A 19,321-nucleotide genomic window follows, 5' to 3' on the forward strand; every position below is an offset into this window, starting at 1 on the left:
CATTAGAGCCAGATTGTAATGATAAATTGAAAGCTAATTAATCATCTATATCCTGAGAAAAAAAAAGAAAAGTAATTCCTTTGATGAGAAATTAAAAGCGTCGCCAACAAATCAGAAAATTACTTTGTCTTATATGGTCATCTTTTTTATATTGGAATATTTTAGCTAGAATAAGCGGATGAATTTCCAAGTTAACTCAGATCATACGTTAATTTTACCAAACATGATTTGAACAAAAATCATGGAAAATGGTTAATCTATATTTTTTTTATTTTTTATTTGTTGGATTGAGATGTGCGTCCAAATTAGCTCAGAATTACTCATCAGAGAGTGAAGAGAAGCAGAGAACCAAACAAAAAGAGCCAGAGACAAGACAGAAAAAGGTAGAAAGTATAGCTTCTACTAAAAGATGATGGATTGGACAACAGAACTCATTGGCTTCTCACTTCCGCACTCACTCGACACAAAGAGACAAATTATTGGAACGAATCATTAAGAAGAGACATATAATATTGTATCCATGCAATTATACACATACGAAACTAATTAATTAATTAATTATTACAGTCTCATCATCGCCTGTTATGGAGCGGATCGGGGCAGCTCGGGATGCGCCGCTTGCTGTCCGCTACGCCAGCGGCGGCGGGGGTAATGGCGCCGTCCGGGGCGGGTCTCCTGCCGATGAAGGGAAGATCAGTACTGCCCCGGCGGTGGGATGTTGCGGTGGTTGCCTCGCTACGGTGCGAGCAGTAGAGCCAGGTGAAGCAGAGCAGCAGGAGCACGAGGCAGAGAGCGGCTCTCGTCGGCGGCCTCATCGGCACCGCCGCCGCCCCCGGAGGGGTCAGAAACAGAATCCAAACCCCGGTCGACGAGCCTCAAGAAGCGGAGAGAGAGAGAGAGAAGTGAAGAAAGGATTGGGATCCAGAATTATTGAGAGGGAGCTACAGATCGATTTATATATCTTCGTTTTTCTTTAATTTTTTGTTAATCAGTAACAATAGTGAGAAGCACGTGATAACATGGCGACCCAGCAGCAAGGAGCAGGCCGCAGGCGGTACGTAGTTTCCAAAGACTTGGAGTTGCAAAGCTTGTTTACCCTTTTTGTTTTTTTTTCCAGCGTTTCCAATTCCCGCAGTCTAAATTTCGATAGGTCTGGAGTTGGTCCCGACCATCCTGCATGCCCTGGGCCAATTCAGAAAGTACTCGGCCATTATTAATCAGCATCCGTGCAATGAAGGCGCAATAAGCTTTCCTCGAACGTTTCGCTGCTCGACTCAATCTTCCCCAGGATCTTGGCCAGCTTCAGTTCGTATATGGACGCGGTCCCAGGGATAGTTACTGCCAACCATGCGTTGCTTCAAATGAACACAATGTCCTCTCTTCACAAAAAGAGCTAACAAGTTCTGCATAGTCCATTCAGAACCTCCATTGTATCTTTGTCTCGCTTCCCTTCGTCTTTCTTTGTGCTTTTCGATGCTGGCAGCAACGCCCGCTTCGCCATCCCTGATTCCCTACGCTGACAGTAATATTTTGAGGTATAAAAAAAAATGTATATAAATAAAAAAAATACGCATGAACATTTATTTCATCATTCACTTCTTTCAGAAAATAAATTGCTATACGAAGAGTCCATAACAATAAGGCTACGTTTGGTACGACGTAATGTAATCACGCTCACTACAAGAATTCAGGTATTTGGCTTGTAATGTAATCAAGTTTGTAATGTAATGTAATGTAATCTTGATTACATTACTATGTTTGGTTGAAGGAATACATGTAATCTTTGATTACAAGAATGATTACATTACAGTGTTTGGTGTACATTATTTTCAGTAAGGAATCTAATTTTTATTATTATAAAATACCAATAATACTCTCCTAATTTTTAAAATAAAATAAAAATAAATGTAATAATAAAGATTATTTTTATTATCTTTAAAATAACTTATTTTATTAATAATTAATAATTATTAATTTTTATTATTAATAAAATTAATAATTATTTAATAATTTTATTAATTATAAAAAATAAAAATAATTATTTAATTATTTTATAATTATTAATACTTATTTTAATAATTAATAATTATTATTTTATTATTAATAATTATTATTATTAATTTTATTATTTTATTAATTATAATTATTAATAATTAATATTTATTATTTTATTAATACTTTTATTAATTATTTTAATTAATTTTATTAATAATTAATTATTAATTAAAATTATAAAATAAAAATTATTAAAATAATTAATAAATATTTTATTAATAATAATAATAAATAATTTTTATTTAAATTATTAATAATTATTATTAATAATTTTATTATTTTAATTATTTTATTAATTATAATTATTAATACTTATTTTAATAATTAATAATAATTATTTTATTAATACTTTTATTAATTATTTTAATTAAGTTTATTAATAATTAATTATTAATTATAATTAATAAATTATTAATTTTATAAAATTATTAATTTTATTAATAAAGTGGAAGGGTATATTTGGTACGATAAAAATAGAATCTGTAATGTAATCGGATTACATACTATTTCCTTTGTAATCCAGATTACATATCTTGGCTCCTCTTTTGTAATCCAATTACATTACATTACAAGCCTGATTACATTACCAAACAAAGTAAATCATCTTGTAATGTAATCCTGATTACATTACAAGTCTGATTACCCCTTACCAAACATGCCCTAAATGTATTAGGAAGAAATTGGAATGCAGTATTAGTAACTTATCCAATCACCCGACCTGCCCTACTCGCTCAACACAATTTGCCTACCTAGCCTAGGCAATCCATCTGATCATCCAACTCGATCAGTTCACTCGACTACTTTGATCCAATCCATCCATCAGATGACTCAATCAGTCAATCTTGAATTCAATATTTATTGCATTTGATAGAAGCAGAATAAGCTTTCCCCAATGGACTAGATGGAATGAGTGATTAAGCTGGAATAGATTATTCCATCTCATCTAAACACTATGATGAAATCATAGGTGAGATGTCACACTTCGATTTTATTCATCAATAGACACCAAATGCTGCCCAAAGAGACAAGGAAAGAGCTCAAAAACAATTAATGAAACACATTCTTTGTGCAACCGCAATGATATTACTGATGTACGAACTGTTCCGGTAATAAATAAGATAGGTTGAAAACATACTTGCAAGCTCTGCAGTTCCATGAAAAAATCAAAGACAAAATTCACATGTTTCAAAGATACAAGCTGTTGCACACCTTGAATTATTTTGTTCACCTGGAGAATCAGATATTTGGATATTTTTGACTTGTCAATCTCAAAGGCGAGGTCCTATCTGCAGTTAGGTATTTGTTGAAAATTAAATTGATGGTTGCAGTATCTTTGCTGGTGCTTCTTGTTGCCTTATTCAACCCATATGTCAAATGGATAGTTTTCAGGCTTTCTCTATGCCTCTGGTCAGGTAGAGATTACTCGGAGGCAAAAACGATGAATCATCTCGTAACTTGTAAATGTAATAACAGCAGCAGGAGTAGTTCTCAGCAAGTTTGTAACATAGCCACGGTAAAAACTAGAGATGCCTTCTTTGTAGAATACCTTCCTAATGCAGTCTGTTACACCTGCATATTTGTTGCTATTGTTGCGTGCATGACCTTGTTCTTGTAGCCTGGCACGTATAACCTGATGGAACCACTAAATTGAGACCCCCAGAACAAGGTAGATAATTTTATTGAAAAAACAAAATCATCATTTTTCTGATCAATTCTCAGCTCATCTAGACATCACTTGAACCCCACCAATATGATTTCTTTATGGATTTGAAGTTTAAAGTAGAATTCATCAAAGCTCACATGGTACGTTGGTAACCAAACAAGTAACAACTAGTGATAACAGATCTAAAGAGTCTAATTAGGAATTTAAAGATAAAATGTAATAGGAATAACCCATGAAACTAGAGTCAGATTGAAGACAGTAAACATTTAAGGTAAACGGGGCAGCATACCTCATGTGGATATGTCAATGTTGATGCAATTATTTTAGATAGGGAAGAAGCAATAGCTATATCTCTGGGACTAAGCCTATCCACTGAAGTGTTTTCTGCATTGAAGCTGTCAATAATCAGCTAATTGTGGAGAAATTTTTTTGAGCTGTAGTTCCATGAAGCTGTAACCTTTTAGCGCCAGATAAGACTTGATCTTTTCATATGATGGAAACTGGATAGCAACATGGGTAATCCCCACTAAAGAAGGAAGAAGCCCACTATATCCCAAAAGAACACAAGAATAAAGGATAATATGCTACAAGCTTCAACAGAAACAAAAAATAAAAGAGATATTTTATTATCCAAAACACTAAAGGTCTAACCTGTATAAACCTTTCCTTCCCTCTTCAAGTGTAATCCTTCTTAAAGCAGATAACATGCTTTTATATGGCTCCACATCATCCCTCATTCCCTGAGTCTATTCAAAATGGAAACAAGAAAGAACGGTTACCAGCAAAACCTATGTTCAGTAGCAATTATAGTAATGAAGTGCAGAAAGAGCATATAAAGTGAGTCAGGGTAAATATCTTAAGTAAAATACAATGCAAAAAAACTTGAAAAGAGAAAGTCGTCCGCAAGTATCATGTTATCTATTCTATCCAGTTAGTATTTGTTTCAATTAAACATGTCCAAGTGGCATTTAAGAAATAACAAAACGATGTCATCAACTAGCAGCAATTCAATAGGGTTCAAGCTATAAATATTGGACATACAAATGAATTTCCTGTTTTGAGAATTTTTTCCTCCAAGGATCCTATGTTGATTTTATGATTGCAAGAGAAATCCAATTCCATGGCAGAACAAAGGAATTCCATGGTAGAACAAAGGAACATAAGTTTATGAGTAAAAAGGAACAGGGAAATAAATGCAAAAGAGACAGTTGATCTGAATAGCTGCACACAAATATATGACTTTTAGGACGTCCCGCCCTGCCAAATTACTGATTCAAGGGCAAGGTATGACAGGAACAGGTATACCTTTTTTATATATGCCAAATACTATATATGAAACATGGGTAAATCAATGCACCAAGATAAAAAACATTTCAGATAAAAAAGAAAAACCAACACATTCTCTACATTTTAAGGTTTGGCATCTATGGGCACAAAGCGTAAATACTTATTTAGTAACTAAAAATTTTCTATTTTAGTTTGAAGTTTTTAGAAAATAAAATAAAGGGAAATTTGAAAAATAAATAAATATTCATCACATCATTCTCTTCTAATAAATTCAAATGTGTCAAAAAAAAGTCTAATTCTAATTATTTATTTTTTCAAAAATTTATTTTCTAAAAAAGGAGAAAAGTTTTTGAAAATTTTCCAGAAAATTTTCTAAAACATCCTGATATGAAGCATGGATGAAAATCTCATTCAGTACTCATCCAGTGAGTACTAATGCAATGGGGTTCAACAGTCAAATGGAGGCAAAGATAACAGTGTCAACCATATTGCCCAAAGTAGTCGAAATTTAAAGAAAACTGCTCAAGACTGGTTGAGCTCCAAACATCACCGACTGAAATAAATTTCAATAACTAGTTTTTGGTAGTTTGAATTGGTCTACAAATCTTGAATTACTATTTCGGTTGTTTTCATGGTTTTTTATTTAATCTTTGAACCTCCTTACCTCTCCACTTCTCATTCATTGGCACTCCCTTCTAAACCACAAGATGTCCCAATTATAAGAGTTGACACATGGCTTATCTCATGCCACATTGCTAATAATATTTCTCTTTGAAATTACTTTTAATTGAGTTTAACCCATTTTTATTCTCTCTCTACCTGACAACGTTTATCTCATATCAAATTTTTTTCATATACCTTATTATAAATATAGACTGAAAACACTCATGTTGTTCAGATTCCCTGGATGAACTGAGGCGCTAAAGCCCTGCCCCTGCTGGCTAAATCTAAGTATGGAAGTTGTGCCTCATTTCACCCTGCAACCTAAAAATAAAAGGAAAAACATCTGACAATTTTGATGGAAAAGAGAAACTTCCTTTCTTTTGTTTGCAAGGCAGATAGACATTCTTTTGCTGGAGAGTACCTTCAACTCTTATTGATTCACCTTATATACCTCTAGATAAACTAATAGTCTTGGAAGGAATCCATCATCTCATAGCAATAGTAATTTTCTTTTATTAGTAACTCCAAACATTCACAATTTGCATGTCCATTATACTGACTTTTTACAAGAGGTATTTCCTAATTGGCTAATAATATTCGATCATTAATAATTTTATCACCATCCAACTGTTGTGAGATTTGTCTATTCAATGGTTTGAACCATAATAATACGATGAAAGAATTGGAGACTAAGTATGTTGAATTGAATCACAGCTTTTAGATATTTTTTATTTGGAGTTAAGAGGCACACAAGAAACAAAGATGACACAAGAAGCTTCTCTCCATGTCAACCACTTAATCTTCACTTATTAATAATATCTTAATCGAAATCTCCTTGTTCAATAATAAATCCAAGATAATTGAGTCTTAGAGATCTTTTCTCTACCCATCTTAATTATTCTCTTACTTTACAAACCTGCCCATACCTTTTCAGAACCTCGTCAACCTTGCATAAGCAAAAGAATGAATAATGTCATATCCAGCTAAAAATATACCAAATCATTTTCAGTCTATCACTTGAATCACAACCACTCAATAAAACAAAAAGAGTTGCATATTGGCTTTAGCATGGCTTTGAATCTTCAATGTGTAGACAACTAAATGTCAAGGAACATAGGATAAACATAAAACAGTCAAACATGCTGCTATAACAACCTATTAAGCTTCTGGCAGTTGGAATTTTTTGCTTGCAAACTGATCAAACATACTCTAATTTTCGCAGACAATGGTAGAAGTCCCCAGTTGCATCCCACAGATATACATGTCCAATTCAATTATTCCTTTGTCATTTGCAGGTCTTTCACTAATATTAAAACCACTTTCAAGATGTCCAAAGTTTCACTGGGCCAAAAGCAGTTCAATTAACTGAGGCCCATGCCTGACAGTTGTTAGTAGTAGCTACTAAGACTAAAAGCTGTCACCGCAATGTGATGACTTGGGTTCCAAAATAGATAACTATACATTCTTTTGCACCTAGTATGAAATTAATATTAGAAGTTCCTTGTTAAAGGACTTGAACTTTAAAAATATATCAAAATGAGAAGGATAACAGAATGGGAAAACTACATACTTGAAGTCTAGTTTTAACGACCCATAATGGATTGGTGGTAATAGCTGTTGCAGCTCCTGCACCTGCAGCAGCAAGCACATTCGCACCAATTGAAAGCTTGTTATTTTCATCCACTGCTTATGCACATGTAGATTAGAAAATTCAGGTTCATAAACTTGCCAAATTACTTAACTAGCAAAGCATGTCCATATGATGAAAAATAAAGAAAACATCTAAAGGAAATACAGGCAAAAAGGAAACCAACCATGTGAATGAAGCAAGCTTTTCAGCTGATTATAAACAGTAAAATACACCTGCACATAGTATTATTTTTATTAGCTAAATAGGTGTGTTCAAATTAGGATACCATAGTACCTATAGCATCAGAGGTGAATCTGTGGAAAAACAAAATGATGCCATTTTCAGATCAATTGGTCATGAGGGAAACTAATATAGGCATACAAAAATGCAGTAGTCCTGGACTTGGTGATTCAATGAAGAAAAATCAGGTCATCTAGTAATTACAAAATAAAATTCCTACCTTTGGGAGATGGTAATATGGATCTCTTCCACCCACTGAGTGAGAATGCAGTAAGACCACGAATGTTTGCAATTGGTTATTCAAGTTTTTATTATTAGCAATAAAGATCCCTTAGGCCTTTCAGCTAGTTCTTCTAAAACCTCTTTAATGATATACCTCATTTCACTCAGGCATTAATCTAGGGCTTTTGAATATATTCAAACTTAGATGACTCCAACGCCTGTTTTTTTTCTCCAAAGATTAGTTAATAGTGCCAGATGTAGGTATTTGCAATTTTATATTTGTAAACAATCTCGGCGTCCATGTCAACAACCAGAGAAACTGAGATTTTTTGTAGGTGATCTTACATAAATACTCAGTATATGGGGCCATGTATCATCAATGACAATAGAATTGTTATGAACCAATTTGTTTAAGTCCCTTTCTGCTGAGATATCCATTTTGACTATGTATATTCTTTTTGCTGATCTCTCCCCCCAAACAATTGACCAACCAGTTTGATGCAGTATATACCATGTTTATGTCAAGTATACACAGAAAGCAATCAGCTAAATAACAAGCATCTGCGGCTCAACAGTTTTACAGTGCAGTTGTACGGTACAGGTCAAATGTAAATAGCCTTAAATATAAATTTACAACTAGAGAGCTTCTTCCAGTGATTCACGTCATAGTGGCTTAAGTTGCAACAATAGGGAAACTGTTGATCAAGAAAAGAAAGCAAAGAGGAAAGCACATACTCAATAACCATACAAGCTCAAATGACTAGAAACCTTTTAGTCTTTCATCTTTCCTAATGCCAGTGATAAATAATCATTACATTTCATCAACTTCTTGAGTTCTTGTTTTATTATATTACATTTAATTAAACCCATTAAAAAATTTATTAGATACATTTCATTACCTTGAAATTACAATTCCATCTCTTAGAAATTTCATAGACACCAGGAAAAAAATTCTACACTTGGTAATCTACATTATATTAGATATACAAACTACAATTGACAGAGAAGATTAACATATGACAAGAAACAAGATCCGAGGGGTCATTGTAATTTGTTTTAAGCTCTAATACTTGGATTCTTCATCTAAACCTCTATATCTGTGTCAATTATTGATATTCAAACTCTCACACTCCTAAATATACTTGATACCTCAATTGATTTTTTTTAAAAAAAATAATCGTGTTGGATATTCATACTCAAGTCAGAGTAACATAAGTTCCAAGAATTCTTGTCACCCATCTTCTCTATTACACCATGCTTATAATTCAACGAAAGCAATTAACTATATGGGTTTTCTTTGTCTCATGCAACTCTTTTTACTGATTCAAACTTTCTTGGCTGATTTACGTCTCATGGAACTGATACTTATTCATCCCAATCCAATTGGACATTTATAACCACAGGATTTCCACAGATTAATGATAGAATTCAGCATAGATCTGGACTGCATTTTGAATATGAGAAACTCAAAATGAGCTTCTGTGTTTTTATCAACTAACAATTTTTTCTATTGGAGCTTCTCTCATTCCTTTTGTCAAGCATAATAATGCAAATAGGGCTGAGCACGAAGACCCAACAATGTTGAATTCATTTTCTAATAAAAATTCATGGAACATCCATTATGTAAAGTCGTAAATTATTCAGTGACTTATCATCAAAATGTGGTAAGTGTCCTGCATCCAGTCAATAAATATATGCTTATGGATCTTGAGAAAAATATATGCTTATGTATCTTGAGAAAAAAAACTCCAGGCTATACAATAAGCAAATTTTTGTTTGACTTCCATGGGGAACTTAGCTATTACTATGGTCAAAAGTTCAAATAGTTAGATATCCAGAATTTCAAATAATACTACTTGCATTTGAACAAACTAACGGAGATGAAGGAAGATAACTGCATGAAAATAGAAAGTAAAAGAGGATTCTTACAGCCCAGGTTGGAAGAAGTGCAGTAATCGTTGGAGTGAGTCCACGATATAAACCACTCACACCTTCATTTTTTATGATTTGTTTTAGGCTTGAAATAATGATGTTGCCTATTTAGTTAAGAAAGAATAAATCAGTAGTCTAAATTACAATGGAGGCAAAGCATGGATTCCTATCAAACTGCTGAATAACCCATTAAGAGATGGCATGTTAAAACAATTCAGAACATTAACAAAGATCTGAATAAATACTTCTTAAAGCCAACCAAAGGTGGAGCTGACCTTCTATCATTTTTCCCCAAATAAACTTCCAATGAATTGAATTATTTTGTATTCTAGGGTGAATCTGGAATAATACAAAAATAATAATTAATAAAATAATAATAATAAAAATTTTGTAGCTCTCCCTCAAATTGAAACTGCAATGAGAATGAGTTTGGCAGCCAGATTAATGATGATGCAGCATCAACCCTCATCAAACCTTCTCAGGCTATAGGGAGAAAAGCAAGGATATTTACCTTTGTATACTTTTAAGAAAATAATTACCAATAAGAATTCTTCCTTGATAATATTGAATGGAGAGTATCTAACAAATAGTCTTCTCTGAATGATCTACATATCTAACACTTGAAATGCTTCATGAAATGGTCATAGATTGGATGAGGGATAACAATATTGGGTTGCCTAGTGGTCGATGGTGGTAGTTATGATATCTAGAACATCACTTCAGATGAAGCAAGAGACATATAAAGATTTAGTTGAAGCAATAGAAATTTGGAGGTATTGTAACAAGAGGGAAGGGAGACCATATTCATTTTATTCATACTACTCCCTCCGCCAGTTGAGGACCAGAGAATGAGATAGGAGATGGGCTGCTACAGCAGGCAAAATTTTAGAGAAAATAATATTTCACTGAGAACTTAGGGCTATATGCCTCAATTCAGAGAAAAAGAATATATAAGGTTATGCTACACAATCAACAGAAAAACATAGGGGCTAAATGATATCAAGATAATAAGATGGAGAATTAGAGTGAATCAAAATACAGAAATAAACGGCACAATGGAAGTAAAGTTTATAGAAAATTTTATGCTCCATCCAAAATAATAAGTAAAAAAGTTTAATAAGTAGTAAACTATTGATTAACAAAGAACCATATAATATAGAGAATCTGACACATATGGCAACTCAAAAGCATAGATGGTTTGAAAAAAAATTGGAGATCCATTGCATGTAAGGTTTGAAGAGCATCTAATTTGAAAAGTAATCTTAGGGAGTCTAAGGCAACTATTACCAAACTGTGTGTCATTCAGCAATTTTATCCTATATATCCAAAGTCTGGTCTTCACGTGCAACTTTCTTGCTGTCCTAATTAAAGCTTTCTAAGCCTCTCTTTATTACTTCAATGCACCACATATAGTGTTTGCAAACTGAACTCAATTTAATAGTATAAAACAATAAAGGAATGCACAATTCATTCCTCATATTAAGCAAAATAAACAACATTGTTGATAGCAACTCAAGCAAAAGATAAAGGAACAGAAGAACAAAGACAATCTAGAAGTCAATTGCCTGGTTCTCCTAACTTTATTACAATCTGCACTCAATTTATGATATAAAATAATAAATATATGCACAATTCAATCACCATATATATCATAATAAATATATGCACAACATATCAGTAGTAACTTAGCTACTTGTCAACTCTTAACCTCTTAACTTTTAGTAGCATTTTGAATTTCTACTTTCAACAATTTCCAGTGCCAAATCAACACAATGTATTGCTTGCAAGACATGATGATTTCTTCCAATCTGTACAGCCTTTAAACTCCAATGTATTTATAATGTACTAAAGACGGACGGCAAAAAAATGAAAATGGCAATTCTCAACAAAGAGTGAGAACTAAAGAAGTCGAGCCTAGTATCAGTGTGGAGGAACGTACGGCGGGAAGAGGAGGGGCACACCTCCGACGGGCCACGGACCTGAAGCCGCGTCTTGATCACGTCCAGCGGGCAGACGAAGGTCGCAGCTATGGCCCCTGCATTCACCATCGAGACAAACACCAATCAAGCAAGAAGAGAATAAAATTTTGCACGAATAGACTGATCGCGTCAAGGGCACAAGTCGGATGCACTCACCTGCGGATGCTCCGGCGAGGGCATCGCATAGAACTTCTCGGCCGTTCTTGCCGTCGGACCTCCCGCCCATCCCTAGATCCGGATCAAAATGAACTGGTCGTTGACTCCATGCGACGAGGGACGGAGAGGGAGAGAAATGAATTGGGAATGTGATAACCCTAAGGATCAAGCATTTCCTTTGTTCTTCACTTTGCCACTGATGATGACTGGTGAGGAAACCCAACTCATGAAAAGAGACGAAGAACCGAATAAGCAAGCAAGACGAATAAACAGGCGTAGGCGAGGTACTTTTTATTGTTTCGGCTACTCTAGAATTTACCTGCCACATGATTCGTTAGTCGAATCGGTTCTCCGCCTTCGGAAATTCTCGTGTAAAAATAGTAGCGTTCTGTCCGTAAACACTTATTTTTCAAAGTCTAAAATATTTACTTTTTATAGAACCATATTTGACCTAATGCTCGATGGGAGTCACAAGTGAAATAACACCTTAAGTAGTAAAAAAATAAGGATTATATATGCCAATATTTAATAAATTTGTAGAATATATATATGTCAATTTGATTAATAAATTTATATTTATAATTCAAAAATTGAAATGGATTATAAATCATATTGTAATACAATCATTTTGAATTTTATTTAATTGGAACATAATTGATAATTTGATATAGATAGCATCAATAAACATGTTTCATAGAAGAGAACAATAAATAGAAGGTGTTCTTTTTTAAAGTCATTAAATAAACTTTCTTTCTTTATTATTATTATCAAATTGGCTTGCCCTTGTCAATGCATTTTTTAAGTGAACATAATTATTGACTTTACAAATTAAAGAGAATACTTATTCTACTTTTCTCGATAACTTTAAATATACTATAAATGAATATTTGTCCCTTAATTGAGCAATCATAATTATAAATCTAATCTACGACAAAAGATATTTACTTTCATAAATTTAATTAATAATTAATTACCATTTTAAAAAGTGAATATTCATTAGTATTTTTACAACAAACTGACAAAAGTAAGCATTGTTTACTTTGGTGATTATAAGGTTACTTTAATAATAATTAAAATAGAAATATGGTTGCATTTAGAGGTCATATAATGATAAAAAAATATTTAAAGAAATAATAAAAAATATTTTTTAAATTTTAAATGGGATTAATATTATAAAAATGATTTTTGAGTATGTACATACTTTGGTCATTTAAATATTAAGTTGTATATTTATGATTTTTCCCTCCCAAAATAAAAATGGGTAATGAATGAATAGGGAGTTAAAAACATGAATGAAAATTAAATTATTCATCCATTTCAAAATCCTCCTAATTTTTAAATAAATAAAAGGAGAAAGATCAAAACAGACTTTGTTTGTATTCCATGGGGCTTATAATTATGACTCTCTGCGGTGACGGTTTAGCTTTGCCTCATCGGTCGACGCGCACTTAATCCCGGAACTAGCCGTTGTCCTGCCCTGATTTCAAACGGCCACTTCTCTCTCTCTCTCTCTTCTATTATTCGTCGATTGATCGCGAACAAAAACCTTTGAACTCTCGCTCTCTTGTTATCATCCCCGCTCGGAAGCCTGTGGTCCGGATCTGGTGAAGAGCAGCGGCGAACGAAGTGTACGGACCCAAACCGAGGTGCATTTTCCTCTCCTTTATGTGATGTATCGTTGGGAATTGTTCTGTTGATTTGTGGGTGGAGGATGACGGATCTGTTCTTGCATTCGCCAAAACGACCTTAGGGTTTGGCATGTTACTGAACTACAGGGTGTTTTGCTGCAGGGGAGGTATTGTTTCCTTTCACTCGCTTCTGCTAGTAGTCTCCGCGATCTCGCCGTGCACGAGCCGCGGGTTGGAACGGCAGGGTGGCATCGAATTTTGGGTGAAGTTCCGGTTCTTGATTATTTTAGATTCTTTCTTTATTTTGTCGGTTTCGGTTAAAGAGGATATTTTTGTTTTCGCTGCTAGTTTCTTGTAATCTTTAGCTGGTTTGCCATCTGGTTCCCTTAGCTACAAAAGAAAGCCTAGCGCTAGGTCTAATATTGTCTATCCAGATATATTCATGCTTAGATATCTTTTGATTGATCATTGACTCCTCCAGGACTGAGGATGTGATTTTTCTCCCATCTTTCTATCAGTGCTGATTATTTTCATGGTCGATCACTGTGGAACTGTTATGTTGACCTAAAATGTACCTCCATACGAGTGACTCACTATCAAAATGACTCTTTGTAAGTTTAAATTGAATCACTAGCATAATCCTTGTCCGTAAGTTTAAACTCTTTGATCATTGTTTAGTGATAATTTAATCAGCTAATTTGGCTGTCTTCTCATCTGTCTCGGCTGTTCACTTTTTGCATATGTTGCATTGACAACTGATAGCTAGCAAGTTACTACATTCCCTAATCATCCTGAAAAACCTCTGGTTTGGTTCAGTGTTTCAGGAGAGAGTTCTTCTTTACCTTCTATAAAGGCAAACATTTACAACAGCCCAACTGGTTATTTACAACGATGACATCAGCTCGGCCACCTAGTACACCAGCCTCAAAGATTGAAAGGGTGCCAATCTGTACTCCTGGAGGTTCAAAAGTAAAAGAGGAGAAAATTTTTGTCACTGTACGTGTTAGGCCTCTGAGTAAAAAGGAACTATCACTTAAAGACCAGGAAGCATGGGAATGTGTTGATGATAACAAAATTGTGTTCAAGGTGTCAGCTCAGGATCGCTCCAATTTACCAACTTCATATACCTTTGGTACACATTGACACTATTTTAAAGATAATTCTAGCTCCTATTACTTTAATTGCATAATGAGTATCTAGCTGCAATTACTTTAATGTGTTATTGGTAATATGGATGTACTCACATTATTCGCTTATTATGGCAGACAGGGTTTTTGGACCTGCCTGTTTAACTGACACAGTCTATGAAGAAGGAGCTAAGGATGTTGCATTGTCAGCACTAACAGGAATTAACGGTATACATCATGAGATTCATTCTTTTTTAAATCTCTTGCGGTGACTCTACTGTTGTATCTGCAGCTACAATCTTTGCTTATGGCCAGACTAGCAGTGGAAAAACATATACCATGAGAGGGATAGCCGAAAATGCTGTTAATGACATTTACAAGCACATACATAATGTAACGATCTTGAATCATATGTATGACTTAGTCTTTCTGTTTGTGTAAAGCATGTTTGCATTTCAAACTTTTATGTTTTTATTGTCTTGATGAGATTTAGACACCAGAGAGGGACTTTACTGTCAAAATTTCGGCCATGGAGATATATAATGAGATAGTGAGGGATCTTCTTAAGCCGGATTCTGGTCCCCTTCGCTTGCTAGATGATCCTGAGGTACTTCACTGTTTCTTTTATCTAATTGCAATTTCTGCGTTGTTCTTATGGAATTAAGCATGTAACCCCACGCGCGCAGAGAGGAACTATTGTTGATAAGTTGGAGGAAGAAACAGCAAAAGATAGTCAGCATTTGAGACATCTTATTGGAATATGTGAAGGTTAATTACATCTTCCCTTTTCTAGCAACTTGTGCCAAAGTCAACCGCACTGATTTAAAATTCCAATGCTTACAGCACAAAGGCAAGTTGGTGAAACTGCCTTGAATGATACCAGTTCCAGGTCACACCAGATAATAAGGCTGGTAAGTCTAATCACATTTTTGTCCTGACTTTTAGGTTGGTAAAGAATTTCGAACATTAAAAGTACATTCTGATGCATTTTTCGTTCCGTAGACAGTGGAAAGTGTTATGCGTGAGAATTCAGACTGTGTCAAGTCTTTTGTCGCAAACCTGGTGAGTTATTTTTACCTTACTTTGATGGTTATGTCCTGTGTTCTTAGATATTGTGCTCAGAATTTCGCCCCTGCAGAATTTTGTGGACCTTGCAGGAAGTGAGAGAGCCGGACAAACCCATGCAAGTGGTGCTAGGCTCAAGGAAGGGTGTCATATAAATCGTAGCCTGTTGAATCTTACAACAGTTATCAGAACCTTGAGGTAGTGCTTCCTCATAATTTTCTACTTCAAGTTTGTTAGCAATACAGTTTACTAATTGTGTAGACCTAATCGCCTTGTCTTCTGATGATTAATCTTTTCAAGGAAAATGACAGCTTATGGTGTGAAACTTGTACTTATGTTTCTAAGATTGTAGAAGTGATAAAGAACATAAAGAAGCACACATAACTTTCTGTCAGTCATTTGGCTGCAACTGAATGGTTGTGAAAATCTATACTGCTTACTTGGTATGGCAATGTATTAGGTAATTGGAAATGGAAAGTTGCATATATAGCTGAGAAAAATGGCATTTACTTACTAGCTTGAAATAATAAAAGCATTACTTTCTCCGAAAAGTGCAAATTTAGTATTTTAGCGGAAAACTGTGATCATGATTTGCTAGTGGAGAGTTATAGTAGGTGATATCTTCAGTTGTAAACTGAAATCCAACTTACAAGTCAAATGAGGTGCACTCCATCACTTCCCTGTTCATAATTGATGAGAAACGCTAGGTGAGCATTATAATTATAACTCCTCATGTGAATTGGAAGTATTGCTCATTGACAATCACATGTACAATTGAAAGAACCAAATTCTCTGTACAAAACAATAAGAAAACCCTTTTTGGCTCTGCATTTTCATAAGCACGCATTTTAGTACTTTTTTACTTCAAGTTCTTTCTTGAACTTTGGTTCTGCCTACTTGATAATAACTATGGTCAGAGGATCTGTGCGCCCCACAAATAAAAGTAATTGTCTCAATAATGGTTATAGCAAATCAATGTTAGACAGGGTTGAGGATTTGATGTAAATCTCTTTTTTGCGGTGCAGTCAAGGGAAAAGAGGTGTTCATATTCCATACAGAAATTCAAAGCTGACGCGTATATTGCAAAGCTCTCTAGGAGGGAATGCAAGGACTGCTATAATTTGCACTATGAGTCCAGCACTAGGTCATGTGGAACAATCTCGAAATACATTATTTTTTGCAACTTGTGCTAAGGAAGTAACGAACACGGCACAAGTGAATGTGGTACAAAGACTGACACTTAGGATACTTGTTTGACATCTGTTTAAGTGCATACGCTTTTCCTTCTAAATGTTGTGATTTTTTTGTTCAATCAGGTTGTTTCAGAAAAACAGTTGGTTAAACAGCTGCAGAAGGCAGTCGCAAGACTTGAAGCAGAATTGCGCACACCAGAAGCTTCTGCAAGCTCTGAAGCTCTTTTGATTGAGAAAGAGTTAAAAATTAAGCAGGTAATTATATTGAATCAAAATCCCATTTGATCTTCGACATATCATGATCAAAAGTACAAAGTCATGAATGTGAACTTTTTCTAGATGGAAATGGAAATGAAAACTCTGAAAAGAGAAAGGGACCTTGCCCAATCTCAATTAGATGAATTGCGTCGCAAACTGGGTAATTGTCAGGTAATGCTAAGAATTTCTATTCTAATAGGCGTTTGCTATTGTATCTGTTGCAATCCTAATCTGTGGATTTATATTTGCTATTCACCTTAGGGTTCGAATCCATTTGATTCACCGCCTCAAGGGTTGAATCCATTCGATTCATCACCACGTCGAGTAGTAAAATCTCTCACCTTTTCTGGCTTGTCACCAAATGCAAGCGACAAAAGTCACAAAAAGGCAGAGCGGACAAGGAACCCAATGAGGCAATCATCAACTATCCCATCCATGCTTGTGCATGAAATTCGAAAACTTGAGCAGTTACAAGAGCAGCTTGGAGAGGAGGCTAATAGAGCTCTAGAGGTTTTACAGAAAGAGGTGGCTTGTCATAGGCTAGGTAACCAAGATGCTGCTGAAACTATTGCCAAACTTCAAGTAGAAATTCGAGAAATGCGTACCTTTAAGTCTCCAAGTAAAGAGGTTGGCACTTGCAGCATGGATAATACCAACCAGAATGCTGGAGCAAACCTTAAAGAAGAAATTACAAGACTCCACACACAGGGCAGTTCGATTGCCAGTCTTGAGGAGAAGTTAGAAAATGTCCAGAAGTCTTTAGACAAGCTGGTGATGTCCCTTCCCAGCAACAATCAGTTTGATGAAGCAACTCCAAAACCTTTAAAGTCTCAAATCAAAAAGAAGAAGATGCTTCCTTTGACCATGAGTAGCAATGTTAACCGACCTCATCTTATAAGAGCACCATGCTCTCCTTTGTCAGCCTCCCGGCAGGTGTTGGAATCTGAAGTGGAGAACAGGGTCCCAGAAACTGACACTGAATTACACGAGAACATTTCAGGTTCAGAGAAAGCTACTCCATCGAAGAGTGAAGATGGAGGAGATATCTCATCAAGGGATGGTACGCCGCGCTATCATCGTTCCAGTTCTGTAAACATGAAAAAGATGCAACAAATGTTCCAGAATGCTGCAGAAGAAAATGTGAGGAGCATAAGAGCATATGTCACAGAACTAAAAGAACGAGTTGCTAAGCTTCAGTATCAAAAACAGCTTCTGGTTTGCCAGGTCTCAAAACTAACCTCTTCATCTCAATTTTTAATGTTTTCTATAAAGAATATTTTTTAAACGCTGGCTTGATTTTAATCGGCTCAGGTGTTGGAACTTGAAGCAAACGAGTCTGCTGGATTTGATGCGGCAGAGGGTGATGATAATATGTCAGATCTAGAGAAATCCCCTGATGCATGGAAGCTCAGATTCGAGCAGCAGATGCATCAGATTATTACTTTATGGGATATTTGCCATGTATCAATAATACATCGCACCCAATTTTATTTGCTATTCAGAGGTGACACAGCTGATCAGATATACATTGAAGTGGAGATTAGAAGATTGATATGGCTGGAACAACATTTTTCTGAAGTTGGTAATGCAAGTCCTGCTCAATTGGGGGATGACTCCATAATTTCTCTATCGTCAAGGTCTGAAAATTTTCCATCATTATGCTTCACAGTTTTATTTATTATTATTAAAATTCAAATATTCATGTTGACATACCTATTTTATTTTTAATTTTAGTTTAATTTCAACTCTGGCTTCTTTTGTTCACATTGCAGTATTAAAGCCTTGAGACATGAAAGAGAGTTCCTTGCAAAGAGGATGCAATCAAGATTGACCGAGGATGAGCGACAGCGGTTGTACATCAAGTGGCAAGTGCCCCTTGATGGGAAGCAGAGAAAGCTTCAGCTGGTGAACAAGCTGTGGACGGATCCGAATGATATAGCCCACACTGAAGCAAGTGCTGATATAGTGGCTCGGCTGGTAGGTTTCTGCGAGGGAGGAAACATGACCAAGGAGATGTTTGAACTCAATTTTGCACTACCCTCGAGCAAGAAGCCATGGCTTCTTGGATGGCAACCTATATCAAACTTGCTAAGGCTGTGATTTTGAGCATCTAAAAAAATGTAGCTACTCCATCAGGTCATCCTAATGCCATATCATCTGGAATGGTCTCGGCTAACAAAGAGCACATGCTGGGGTGGGGGGACAAACTGAGGGCGGTAGTCA

At 35.2% G+C, this 19,321-nt stretch overlaps 2 protein-coding genes across 7 annotated transcripts; one reads left to right on the top strand and one right to left on the bottom strand.

The window, feature by feature from the left end:
- Nucleotides 1-3,134: 3,134 nt before the first annotated feature.
- Nucleotides 3,135-12,057, bottom strand: LOC141838241 (nicotinamide adenine dinucleotide transporter 1, chloroplastic-like). Of its 3 annotated transcripts, none has more exons than XM_074725670.1 (9): nucleotides 11,828-12,057; nucleotides 11,632-11,727; nucleotides 9,690-9,751; nucleotides 7,483-7,531; nucleotides 7,239-7,351; nucleotides 4,370-4,464; nucleotides 4,176-4,264; nucleotides 4,008-4,102; nucleotides 3,135-3,685 (listed from the first exon to the last, which is right to left on the bottom strand). In XM_074725670.1, the coding sequence occupies exons 1-9, from the start codon at nucleotides 11,895-11,897 to the stop codon at nucleotides 3,464-3,466; spliced, it is 891 nt and encodes a 296-aa protein (XP_074581771.1). In that variant the 5' UTR covers nucleotides 11,898-12,057; the 3' UTR covers nucleotides 3,135-3,463. The 3 variants fall into 3 exon arrangements, with proteins under 3 accessions (XP_074581771.1, XP_074581779.1, XP_074581765.1); XM_074725678.1 differs by having other exon boundaries at nucleotides 7,239-7,300; nucleotides 9,690-9,796; XM_074725664.1 differs by having other exon boundaries at nucleotides 9,690-9,796.
- Nucleotides 12,058-14,346: 2,289 nt separating this feature from the next.
- LOC141829659 (kinesin-like protein KIN-7A) lies at nucleotides 14,347-19,198 on the top strand. Of its 4 annotated transcripts, none has more exons than XM_074717186.1 (14): nucleotides 14,347-14,587; nucleotides 14,721-14,810; nucleotides 14,875-14,975; nucleotides 15,076-15,189; nucleotides 15,269-15,350; nucleotides 15,426-15,493; nucleotides 15,585-15,644; nucleotides 15,721-15,845; nucleotides 16,673-16,871; nucleotides 16,964-17,095; nucleotides 17,180-17,269; nucleotides 17,360-18,322; nucleotides 18,410-18,735; nucleotides 18,871-19,198. In XM_074717186.1, the coding sequence occupies exons 1-14, from the start codon at nucleotides 14,347-14,349 to the stop codon at nucleotides 19,196-19,198; spliced, it is 2,919 nt and encodes a 972-aa protein (XP_074573287.1). The 4 variants fall into 4 exon arrangements, with proteins under 4 accessions (XP_074573287.1, XP_074573301.1, XP_074573295.1 ...); XM_074717200.1 differs by having other exon boundaries at nucleotides 17,180-17,261; nucleotides 17,382-18,322; XM_074717194.1 differs by having other exon boundaries at nucleotides 17,180-17,258; nucleotides 17,373-18,322.
- Nucleotides 19,199-19,321: the final 123 nt, after the last annotated feature.

This window comes from Curcuma longa, chromosome 1 (genome assembly GCF_044706935.1).
Source record: "Curcuma longa cultivar G26 ecotype Majalengka, Jawa Barat chromosome 1, ITB_CL_G26_1.1, whole genome shotgun sequence".
Classification (NCBI taxonomy): domain Eukaryota; kingdom Viridiplantae; phylum Streptophyta; class Magnoliopsida; order Zingiberales; family Zingiberaceae; genus Curcuma; species Curcuma longa.

Bases quoted from the DNA above. Each gene is read 5' to 3' on its own strand.
- LOC141838241 (XM_074725664.1), bottom strand. From the start codon at position 11,897: ATGGGCGGGAGGTCCGACGGCAAGAACGGCCGAGAAGTTCTATGCGAT. The intron at 9,797-11,631 runs GTACGTTCCTCC...TTAACTAAATAG, and splicing joins GTGCCCCTCCTCTTCCCGCC to GCAACATCATTATTTCAAGC. The intron at 7,532-9,689 runs GTAAGAATCCTC...TACTATGTGCAG, and splicing joins CACTTCTTCCAACCTGGGCT to GTGTATTTTACTGTTTATAA.
- LOC141829659 (XM_074717186.1), top strand. From the start codon at position 14,347: ATGACATCAGCTCGGCCACCTAGTACACCAGCCTCAAAGATTGAAAGG. The intron at 16,872-16,963 runs GTACAAAGACTG...TTGTTCAATCAG, and splicing joins ACACGGCACAAGTGAATGTG to GTTGTTTCAGAAAAACAGTT. The intron at 17,270-17,359 runs GTAATGCTAAGA...TATTCACCTTAG, and splicing joins GCAAACTGGGTAATTGTCAG to GGTTCGAATCCATTTGATTC.